This window comes from Sturnus vulgaris, chromosome 6, assembly GCF_052056855.1.
Source record: "Sturnus vulgaris isolate bStuVul1 chromosome 6, bStuVul1.hap1, whole genome shotgun sequence".
NCBI lineage: Eukaryota > Metazoa > Chordata > Aves > Passeriformes > Sturnidae > Sturnus > Sturnus vulgaris.
Window position 1 is genome coordinate 36,275,822 of NC_142248.1, and position 12,528 is coordinate 36,288,349.

Genomic DNA, 12,528 nt, shown 5'->3' on the forward strand with positions numbered 1-12,528 from the left:
TGTTTGTGGAGATTTTATTCAGTTCTGCAAGATTGTTGTTTGGTTACCTTACACAGGAACCAGTAAACGTAAGGGATCCAGCAATAACATTTTAAATACCCACCCCAATCTTCCTTATGTGAGAGATGAGCTGCTTTTGAAGATCCTGTTAAAGCCATAAGCACTGTCAGGATAGCAGTTTCTGCTGAATTATTTCATAGTGAAAGCTTTACAAGAAAAGTGTTGCCATTTTGTAGGGAATACTGTTGTGTGGCTAAGTGACTTCATTCACATTACAACTGCAGAAATCTTGTGTCATTTGATCATGAAAAATTGTTCATTAACATCTGATACAGAGTCTTAAGTCTTTATGTACGCTTGTGTGATGAGTACCACCATACAATGTAGGGCAGTACAAGTGCTTTTATCTTGCCACTCAGTATTTTACATAGAACCTTGTGAAAACAGTTGCATGTTCAAAATAAGGACCTCCAAAAAAAGTGTTAGCAGCTCATGAACTTGGCAGGCAGTAAGCCAATGAATTTGAATTGCATTTTTCATGGCTGCCTGGAGCCACTAACCTGGCTATGAATGACTGACAAGCGGGTGGACAGGAGCGATACAAACAGTGACTTCTCCGCAGGTTAAGGGTTCTTCTTGTTCCTCTTAGAAATTCTCTTGAGTTAGTCAATTCTACAAACAGACCATTACAACAAAGCAGGTTTGAACTACAATAAAAATGATGCAAGTCTGGCATTATTGGATGGTTACCCGGTGAACAGTAGCTCCAGAGCACCACAGCCTGGAAATCAGGCCTTTAGCTGCCATATTTACACTATTGTTACAAAAAAATGCTGGGAAAAAAAAAGAAAAAAAGGAAACCCTGAAAAAACTCAACCCCAACTCCCAAAGAACAGGCAGCCAGAAACACTGAGCTCTGCCTCTTTAGTCTTCACAGAATCCATCACTTCCAGTTGCCAGGATGGTGTTCCTACAAGGGACCCTTGAACTGGTTTCCTGACAGATGTTGCCTGATGGAGGGTTTGGAGCTCGCAGCATCACCCAGCTTTCGCCAGACAACCTGCAAGAAAAAATAAAGGATTTGGGGAGAGAAAGACGGGAATTTAAAAATAATAATAATGATTAAAAAAAGATCCAAACAACGAAGCCACTGAGGAACAGCAGAATTTTTTTAATTGAAGTCTGAAAGCCAAAACCAGCCCTTTCCTAGAGCTGGGCTGCAGTTCTCAGCAGGGACACTGGATGGCATCTTTGCACCAGTTTGCAAGGAAAAAAAACTGATGCGTTTTTCTAATTAGTCCCTCTTGAAATTAGAACCGTTTTTGCCTGAGGTAATAGTCTAAACCAAATACACTAGATTTAGAACATAAGTTCAATGGTCGGTCAACCCTGCCATGCTTACAGAAAAGATGCTACCCTGAATAGAAAAGATAATGAAAAAGATAATGATTAAAAATATATACATGACTTTCTAAAAACATACATTTTATCACTCTAGGGCCACTATTTAAATAAAAAATAAACTGCAAAAAATTTTATAGCTGCCTTGAATCTACATGAAGTGAATTTTTAAAGGGAAAACAGCTGATGATAGACAAATAGAGATGAGTCAGTTTGGGAGGATGAATTTACAGTATTTTACCTTTCCCCCAGCATAGCTACAAGGGACTGGGAAATTAAGCAGACAAAATATCCTAAAAAGCAGACCTTCATTTACTCTGGTCTTGACTTTGCTTATAGGGATCCAGCAACCAAAGTGAAGTGCCTCAGCCCTTGCCAAGGATGCTCACAGTGACTTAGTTCAGCAAGCTTTGCTTGTTCTCACACCCTCTTATTAGGGTTAAGGTGGGTTTCAGAATTTAAACAGAGCATTAGGCCCCTCTCAACTGCTTGGAAGGCACGAAATGATGCCACCTGGGCCAACCTCTTATGTGGACTTCAAAAAAAGAAGGCTCATAAGCATCCTCTTCCCTGCTCTGGGCAATTGAACAGCACATCCCCAACTGCAGGTGACAGGCAGCTCAGGCTGTGTTCCAGCAGAAATCTCAAACTATTTGTTCAAAGCCAGAGCGTGGCCAATGCTATGGAGGCAATGCCATGACAGCTGACACTGCAGAGCAGAGGTTGGGTACGAGCACTCACCATACAGAATGTGGCCACCTCAGTTTACTGTGTGGTTGCCCAAAACATCACAAGTGTTAATAGCACCCCACATACCATGATGCTGTTCAGTGACTGCAGACAAGACTCTCCCTCTGACATTCCCCTGTGGTTTAGGCTCAAGCTGTACAGCTTTAAACGTGGCAAGCAATGGTTGCTTAGCCCAAACTGAGTCCTTAAGGGCACAGGAAGAGACAATTGCTAACAGGACTCTCCTAGTCAGGGAGAGCCCCTTGCACATCTCTGGTCAACTAGACTAGCTACTCCACAGCCAGGAAGGCAGCAAAGTGGGAACTATCTACTGAGCAAAGGCTGCTCTGTGCAGTGAACAAGGCCTTCAGATCACCCAAAACAGTGACCAGCAGAGCCTCCACTTGTCCCTTGTGCCTATGGACCTCACAAGGCTTACATGCAGCTTACATGCAGCAGATCCCTGTTCCTCCATACTTCTAACAAAAGACCACAAAAGGAACTCCAAGAGTTTTTGTTCTTACATTGCACATTTCACGAACGATTGCCTTCTCCTTTTCACTTAGGTCTTCTTCATAGTTGTCTTGCATTTGCCTGTCCAAATTTTCATGGACCTCAAGGACCTACAAAATACCAATATTACAAAACCATTATAATCCTCAAATAATTATTTGTGTCCCTAAGAACATCATTAGCAAGTATTTAAATTGGCAGGATTCACAAAGCCTCAGGACAAGCAAAGACAAACATGGCATCAAGCTGGGCACCTCCATCTTCCCTGTTCCCCCAGGCATGTCCTGCCTCTGTCCCTCCACCTGCATGGTGTGGCTGCTGCCATTGGCAGCAGGTTGCTTGTGCTCACAAGTGCATTTCTTCCAAAAAGGTTGCTGTTAGTCCCACCTTCCAGGCAGCACCCCAATGTTGGCCCTCACCACGTGCTGCCCACACCCCAAACCTCTAGAGCAGCACAAGTGGGAGCCAGCCCTGGCCTGCCACATCCCACTGTCCTGGCCACCCCCACAGAGCTCCTTTAAGAAGAAGTGGCCAGCTGGTCCCTTGATCACAGAAAGGAGACTGCTTGGGGCTAAAGGCAACCTTCACTTCCAGCTGGCAACACTGACCCGAGGGATACCCATCCCTCTGTGGCACCTGCATGCATTCCGACAGTTCTCCAGACAGGCACATCACACAAGGTGAGCACAGCACAGCACAGGAGCCTCCAGGTTTTACTGTTGCCTCTGTGCTGATTTACACACCTCACTCAGGGCTTCACCACTGATGAGCCAGGTGGTCAGCTCAGTGTGCAGGGTCAGAGATGCTGCAACCACCCAACACCATCAGACAGCATGTGCTCTCTTTCACCATGATGCATCCACATGCATGTGAAGGTGTACAACAGTTGTAGTTGTATGAATAAATATTCCTATACATCCCAGGGAGGTACAGAGCCAAATGCCATGCTGCAAAAGGTTTCAGCCTTTGCTGAGGTGTACATACAGCACCGGCTGCTTCACGAAATGGGATACCAGGGAAGATCATCCCCAGGTCTGCTTCAGCACAGCAATCCTGCACTCAAAATGAGTTACAAACAAAAATAGGTCATTCTCCTAGGGCCTGTAGCCTACTTGGGACCAGTCTTTGCACAGATAGGAATTATCCACATCCATTCTAAGAGAGAGATGCAAAAAGCATGTATGTGCTGACAAAGAGAGCATCTATTTTCTGCTAAAGAGGAGGGAATTAATTATTGATCCAGCTGGACTCGCACATTGAACCTGCTTGTCTGGAGCCCATGTGCTTCTGACGCTGGCTGCAAAGCCACCAGCCTGCAGGATCACATCCTGGCATGGAGCACCAGGGCTGCCTGGCTGGCACCTAAACATCAGCTGTGTCCACAGGGCAGGTGTCAAGGAAACCATGGGGTAGATTAGTTAAAGATCACATCAGCCCCAGCCTCTGCTTTCAACAGCCATCCATCTTGTAGGCACAAGAGTCTCAGTGGACTAAAATAAACTGTTTTTCTACAATTTGTGCTTAAACTAAACCCACATTCCTTAGTCTAGGAGGTGTGAAAAGGTGGCACGGCATATTTCTTTCAGTGGAAATGTCTTTTAACAGTGTTAACCAGGCAGAGCTGGAGCTGAAAGATGATCAGATGGAAGATATGTTTGTACTTAATTTCTGAATCTCATTTATTCTGGAAATAATCCTGCTTCCCAGGCTCAACCCATGTCTGGCTAGGCACTTTGTAAAGATGTGTTAGCATCTTGGGTAAGGGAAAATGGGATTCATAGCGACAAAACGCAACACCCTATCCAGGGAAGGCATACTGGAAGAAAATACACTCTGAAGAGTGAAATAACCTCCTGAAGAAAGATAGGAAAGTCTTTTCTTAGTGCTGATCCAGTCCCGGCTATTCTCAGATCCTGACAGATGCCTCCTCAGCTGTTTAGAAGGACCAGGTTAATGTTCCTCCAGTTACACCACTGGGGAGTACAGACATGCCTTCACATCAGCATCTATGGATCAGCTAAAGTTCAAGGACTGTGCATTCAGTATGGGTCTAAGAAACTGGGGTATGTCCTTTGATTCCTGCCACCTCTCATCCCAGGAGCCTAAACTAAACAGACAAATGTACCCCAGGCTCAAAGTGGCTGATGCCATCCCCTCCATTCTGCTTTTCATCAAGCTGCACTGACAGCACTTGGTCCTTTGCTGACACAGCAGCCCTTTGTGATCTCCCTGGGTAAAATGCCACCCAGTGAGAGCAGCCTGCTCCACTTGGGGATGGGGCTATTCCACATGCAGGAGGATGGGGCTGGACTGTGAAATTCTGCTCTTCTGCATAGGGACGTCACTTCCCAAAAACAACTTTCACCTTGCTCTTAGTGAGCATGCTGGCTTGTGTGGGTTTTCCCCTACTGATACATAACTGAAGAACATCTCAAGTGTTCTCTGAGACCACACTGATGTGCGGCCTGTGAGCAAGGCAGTGCCACCTCAAAGCCACCCAGTCCACCACATCCCTTCTGACTTGCTGTACTGACCCCATATGGCCAAACATATTTTAAAAACAAACATTCAATCAAAAAAACACCACTAAAGAGTCCGAATGACAGTAGTAAAGTTTTGGAAGGGAAGCTGAAAGTTGAGGTATTCATTTCTGCAACACAAAGCATGCTGGGATTGAAGGATACTTCCCAAATTGTGCAAACCTCAATAATTTTGTTGCTTCATAAATCAGCTGGACACAGCACTGGGAAACATTCTGCTAGGACTTTTCCCTAGTTTTGGAAGGCCAAATCCTGTCTTATCCACAAGTAGTGGGAGTGATGATTACTGCTTGATAGCTCTTAGTGCATGGAAGAGGTCCAGGCTGCTGCTGTGGGGGCAGCTGGGTTATAGGCTAAATGTTATTCTTTTACATTTGTCTCCTCATCACCTCCCCACGCCTTTAGCAGATTTGCTCAGTTCCTAAGAAAAGTGCTTTGATGTTCAGTGAGATACTGAGCTGTAGCATATGTACCTTTTATTCTTGTTAGCAAAAACAGCTGTTAGGAGTGCCAACCTGTCATCTTGCTCCTTATTTAGTAAGTGCAAACAAACAAAACTATTTCAGAAGGAAAAATAAAGAAAATCCTAAACATGCTCAAGGAAGAACTTGCACTAAATTGCAGGTAGCACTTCAGCCACATAGAGATAATTTAGCTGGCAGAAAATCCCAAGGAAAAAGCCTAAGGGATATTATGTATGTGGGTGCAGACAAGAGGCAGTCCAGAAGCCCTGCAGATCCATATGGAGTGGACAGTCCCTCAGTGACTTTTGCTTGGGCACAGAGCCACATCCTAGGAGCCTCATCACATGTTGACAGGCTTGCATTCAAGAATTCCACAAGACAAGTGAGGCCAACTGCACAGAATCATGGAATAATAGAATGATTTGGCATGGATGCCATTTATTAAAGCAGGTTACTCAGAGCCTCATCCAGCCTGGCCTTGAACACTTCTAGAGATGGAGCATCCACAACTTCCCTGGGCAACTTGTTCCAGTGCCACACCACTCTCAGAGTAAAGAATTCCTTCCCTTCTGTAAAGAATTCCTGCCTTCTTTCAGTTTAAAATCATCACCTCTTGTCCCATCACTATGTAACATAAATGTCCCTCTCCCTCTTTTTTATGAGCCCCCTTCACAAGACTGGAAGGTGCCTCTGGAGCCTTCTCTTTTCCAGGCTGAACAACCCTAGCACCCTCAGTATTTCTTCATAGGAGAGGTGCTCCATTCCCTTGATCGTCTTCATAGCTTTTCCATCCCTCCTTGCCTTTTCTTGCAGTAAGGAGCTGGCCTGCTGAGCCATAAGGACTTCTTTTTTCAACCAAGAAGGGCTTTTTCCAATATCTGTTGTGATATAGCCAAAGCACAAAGTCTCATTTGTAGGCTGCTCTCTTCTCAAGAGAGAGTCATGATCTGTTTCACAGGAGGTGAAGGTCTAAGGCAACAGCTGCACTCAGCTTCCCACATGCAGGGGCTGGCACTGGAAAAGCTGCCCAGTACTGCACTGTGCAAATAAAACTTACATCATATGCTACAGCATGACATGGCCGAAAAAAGGGGTGCAGCTGGAGATCAACAGCTACTAACTATTTCACTGGGCCACAAGGCAGGAGGAGAGATTGAGACCATGACCAATTTCCTCAGTCTTTCAATTTCCAGATGATCCTTGAAAATGGGCCACGGGATGGAAAAATAAATACCTTCTCATCCCTCCATACCACACTGACCTACACACTTCACATTTGAAGTGAGGAGAATTTCCTCCTCACTTCAAATGTGAGAATATTTTTCACCTCAAGTGAGTGAGCAGAACACATCACGTGAGATCATGAGATGTGACTTCTATGTCACCTTCTTTCTGACTCAGGCCATGGAAGTTCACAGGGTTTTGGAGACAGACAAATGCACTTCACCAGCCAAATTATGAAATCGCGAAGGAGAATTTCTTCTGAATTTCTTCTAGCCCTTCCTAGGAATCCACAAAGCTTTGAAGCAGAGGGATTACTAATATGTGCAAACAACCAGTCATCCAACTTCCTTTCAATTCCTTTAAATGAAAAATTGCACCAGACTTCGCAAATCTAATTTCCAGTTTCCAAGAATCTTCCTCATTAATTTTCAATCCTTTTCATAAGCTTATCAAACCACATCTTAAAACCATTTATGTTTCTTGCCCTTAGTGAGAAACTCAGTCCTGCAATTCCTAAAGCAAATAGGAAACTAATTACTCCCCAGAATATGATCATAATCAATTTATAAGTATTTGATCTTGTAATTTAAAAACACTACCACCTCTGCTTAATACTATCCCTCACCATCACCTCACCAAATGTAATTAAGAGCAGGAGCAGAAAGGTATGAACTCCACAGTTTGGGAAGAATAAGCCAACAGCAGTAGTCTGGACTGCATCAGGGTTTGGTTGATTAAATGCAATCAAAGTCAAATCAGTACAAAGTGACAAAAAATCAAAGGTTCACATGAGTTTGCAGCATTCTGCAAGGTAACAGTTAGGAGATCCATCTGTACGTGTGTATATATATATACACACAGGAGAAATGTCACCCACAAGCATATTGCAGCTTAGACGAGGATGGAGCTTTCTGATAGCACAGAGTCATTCACAACAAGCAAAGAAGAAATTTGTTGGAAAACATAGGACAAATAAATAGCAACAATATATTCACACAAGTGAACTGCCACTTGTGTGGTCAGCTCCTTTGGGAACAAGCAAAAACTGTGCTAAAAGTATTTCTTAACCCTTGAACATGCTGGACATCCTTTTCTTCTGGAGTTATACAATCAATCAATAGTAGTTATACAATTTGGATATATTAAGTCTCAAGAAAGCTGAAAAACCAAGATTTTCAATTTGAAGGATCATTTAGAATTTAAATTCTGTCCAAATCAAACCAAATTTGTCTTGCCTTTAATAACTACTTCTTGCCTTTAATGACTACTTGAGAAATAGTGGTATTCAATATCCTCCTGGGATCTGGCAACTGCCCAGTGGAAACCAATATCCTTGCCAGCCACACTACTGCTTCTCCTGACATTTGTTGGTTTTACCACCACCACCACTACCACAACATCTGTCCTGGAGCCAAGAGACCCTGGACAGGCATGATATACTAAGATAGAAACACTAAAAATTAGAAAATGTAGGGAATATGTGGGTCATAACCATGAGCAACATATGTGCCATTTATTTATCTGTCAGATGTGGAAAGGTACAAAGCAAAGAGCTTTGTAAGCATCTGTCTCCAGGTCTAAGATCATCCAAGCTAGTGATGCCACTGCTGGACCTTTTTTCCAGCTATGACCATAAGGATCTGAGCTCCAGAGCAGCCATCCAGGAATCCTCCTTTGAGTTGATGTTCATCTTTTTAAACCTGCACAACATTCTTCAGCTTCAGCAAATCCAAATCATTATATAATAAATAATTATATTCTATATTCTATATTATACATTATACATTTTATATTATATATATTACATTATAAATCATTGTATTTCAACCAAAGATTAATTTAGTTAAGAGACTTTCCAGCCACCCCTATGGCACCTTGTAAAGGATTTGTGCTTCTGTGACTCTTAGATACTCAGAAGTATCTTCCTTAACTATTAAACATGTAGCACTGGGGAATTACACTTTTTCTGCTAATGGATGGTCACTAGAACCTGAAAACTGCTGTGAAATCACAGTGCAAGTTTTCTGCTTTAACTCACCTATCAGTCTCCCATGGTCCTATTGCCAATGGTCCTGGCTTTAATCCCTACTGATGATGCATATCCTACATGGGTAGGATGCCACTGTTTGTTGTTTATTTTCATAAAATAAAATCTTTATTCTTTGAAGGCTGCTGTAGGATTTTCAATAACAAAATATATGAGGAAATTCAGTTTTTGTATCCCTTTTTAAAACAGCATTTCAGTCACCACTGTCACCCCAGTGACCCAGTTTACACAGGACTGATTAACACAAAGGGTAACCATTGTTACCTTCAGCATCAGCAGCTTTTATTGGAGGTTTCCAACCCCCCAAAAAATAGCTGTGCATAATCTTGCTTAGCTCTGCAACTATTTTAAGCAATGCTTATTCATCAAGACACAGGTGCTGGTTACCAATATCCTGCCTGCATATTAACTTTCTGTGTTCAGTTGTTTCCACAAGAAGAGCCAATGCCCAGCTCTGCCACTCAGGTGCAACACAGGACACCTCAGTGCCCCACACAGCCTTACCTTCATAGCATGCACCACAGCCTCTGGCTTCTGGCCCACAGGGACATACCCTGCTGCAGGAGAAGATGCAAGATCAGATGTCATGCGAGCTGGGCCCTGGAAATCAGAGAAGATATGTGTCAATTTCCCTTTGGGTGATTTAAACAAGGACAAAGAAAATATCCAGAAATTTTGGCCACTAGCTTGTCTCAAATTTAATCCCCTTAGCCACCTTCAAAGACAAAAGACACCACTACCCCTTCCTCACAAGTCACTTGATTTGACACCATTTAAGTACCAGCACTCAGTCTAGATGTATTCAGGCAGGAGATTACTCTGGTTTAAATCTAAATTGATTCAAGAAATATTTTTTGTTCATTTAGGATAGCTTTCTACAAGGACAAGATCAAATAGCACTCATCCTTCTAGACACAGGAGCAATGCAAACAAGATGATTTTCCAGCCTAAACCAGTAATTTCTAAGAAGCTGTGTTCATGAAAGAAGCAGTTGGCATAACTTCATTGCTTCTCTGGCAGCGTTTTCACATAGACATCAAGTACCGATCTTCAGCTACAGAGAAAATTGTGAAAGCAACCTTAAAACAAGCAGATGTCCAAACCTAATGTTGGCTGGGTTTGTTTCCAAAATGCTGGCCAGTCCTCCTGCATGAAGGATTCCACTGGGAAAGATGCCGAGATGACATTTTACAAAAGATTTCTACTGTCCAACCAGCCTTGTAAGCACTTTTCATAGGGCTTTCCTTTTTCTACAGGCATCCAGCTTGAATTATGAGAGACACAATATCTTTATTCAGTGAGATGCACCCTGCCTGTCTCTAATATTTTTGCATTGCTTTGTAACTCCGAGAGAAATCAACAATGAAATCATTGACCAAACTTGTATTTAGTCTTCACATCCTTTAGGAAACACAAAGAATTATTATACTTAGGGGCCTCTGAAAGCAAATTAGGATGGCAGAGCGGCATGTAGCACCATCACAGGAATGCTTTCACACACAACACACGAGGCACTCCATCCACGTCTTTTCCCTGTTTAAAAACACAGCATGTTTTATGCTTTGTCTCATCACTCTGCCTTCCAAGGCCAGTAAGTTAGTTATGCCAGAAGAATCATTGAATAATAGAAACACAGAATGGTTTGGGTTGGAAGAAACCCTAAAGATTCCCTAGTTTCAACCCCCTGGCATGGGCAAGAAACTTTCCGCTAAATCAGGGTGCTTAAAGCCCTATGCAGCCTGGCCTTGAACACTTCCACAACTTCTCTGGGCAACCTGTGCCAGTGCCCCACCACTTTTACAGTAAAGGAGAACCAATGGAGGGGCACTTTCTGAGCTCTCATTCTTCCAAATGTTTTAAGTTGAAGGGGCCTTTTTACTCATAAAAGCACTCATGTGCATGTATTAGAGGAAAGGATGGGCTAATCCATTAGGCTACAGACAAAAAGGCATGGAGCCTTTCAAGCCCTGGCCACTGATCTGTGCCTAACCCATGCCATGACAAACAGCCATTCACTCATAATAGCAACCCTCATGAACAGAGTTGCAGGTGATACCCAAACTTCCTTTGGAAAGGGGGTAGCATCTCAGAAAAAGGAAAGTTAGACTTACTAACCCCACAATAATTCTCCAGGTTATTTAAGAGCCTGAAAAAGCAGAGGCATTCACAGGATAGACATGGTTCTGGGCCTAGGGCAGAGTGTTACAGCTTGCTGGAGTTGTGGCCACCTGGGGACACATCCTCAGCCACACCATCCATAACATCAGACAGAAAAGACAGAGGCTGGGGAGTGAGCACTAGGGCTGGATCCAGTCAGTTTACAGCTGCAACTTACAACTGCAAAACAGGGTACAGATTTCTCACAGGGCTGGTAAATGCAACAGAATCCTTCCAGAATCAGCTTCCCACAGAGGTCAGAGACACCAATCCATGCATAATTACTCTGGCTTCATCATGAAAGATGCTCTTTTTCTATAAATGACCAGGTTCATGACAATCAAAAGAAGAGTTTGTGGTCATACTTGATATGGATCTGCTCCCATGGCCCTCTTCAGAACTAACACAGGAAATGCCAAGTAAAGGTCTAACATCCAATATTTCTTTGGAGTTGAGAGTAATATGACAAAGTTAAAAGGAATTCTGCTGGATATTGCTGCTGACAACATTTTAAATACAGTTTCCTGGCCAAACTAGAATAGATCACGAGGTCTCCCATATGAAAGACAGCAGCAGCTTCTCCTCAACTGAAGTCACTAATAAGCTACAAAGCACTTCCATGATCGCAATCACTCTCAAAATTATCACAGAATACAAATGATACAAAAATGATTAGAGAGAAATATTTTCTAAAGAGCTTGATCATACTTAACCAATCACCATACTGACAAGATAAAAGCATTCTTGCAAACACAGTGATATACTGGATATACCCATTCAGACTAAAAGCAATCAAAGGGTCACCTTTCTTCTCAGACAAGGGCAGTCAACTGAGTGGCCTCTGAACACAGGTAGAGAATTTGAGTGAAGAAGGGAAAAATAATTTTAAAGAATGAGAAATGCAGCAAAAGAGGTCAACCCAAAACTAGCAGTCAAAGTCTAAGTGACAGATCATTTCTAAAATAGGCACGATCCTTGATCCTTAGCTTGGAAGCCAACAGCCCCAGCCAACAGAAGGAGATGTCCAAATTGCTGGGTGCCACCATCAGTGGTAAGTGCACCACATGGCCATGACACTGACCCATTGCCCCAGGCCACAGAGACCTCCCCACCATGCCAGGCTGGTGCTACAAAACTTGTAAAACACAGAAGTGCTTGTCAAACACACAACTGAAGAAAGTGGGGGAGCAAGCAAGGATCTCACCAACATCCCTGCTCTTTGCAGCTATGGGATTCAACTAGTAAAAATATTGAGCTCTAGGTGGCTCAATAGCCATCATTGCAGTCAGTGCTTCTTGTGCAGCTGCACCCTGAGGCAAGGCTCTTTCCGGACACACAAAGAGCCGGCATTTTTTAAAGGGGTTGGTGCTTCATTCCCACTGATTTCAGTGTGGTTCCCAAAAAAAAAAAACAAAACAAAACAAAACAAAGTTTCAGCCAAACTCCTATCAGC

The 12,528-nt window shown here is 43.1% G+C and overlaps 1 protein-coding gene across 1 annotated transcript in view; it reads right to left on the bottom strand.

The window, feature by feature from the left end:
• CCDC85C (coiled-coil domain containing 85C) overlaps nucleotides 1-12,528 on the bottom strand; it is a 106,787-nt gene continuing 94,259 nt past the window's right edge. Inside the window, exons 4-6 of the mRNA XM_014872000.2 lie at nucleotides 9,423-9,518; nucleotides 2,655-2,753; nucleotides 1-1,060 (exon numbers count right to left, since the gene is read on the bottom strand). Of these exons, the coding sequence (XP_014727486.1) occupies nucleotides 971-1,060; nucleotides 2,655-2,753; nucleotides 9,423-9,518 (285 nt within the window). The 3' untranslated portion in view covers nucleotides 1-970. The remainder of the gene's footprint in view (nucleotides 1,061-2,654; nucleotides 2,754-9,422; nucleotides 9,519-12,528) is intronic.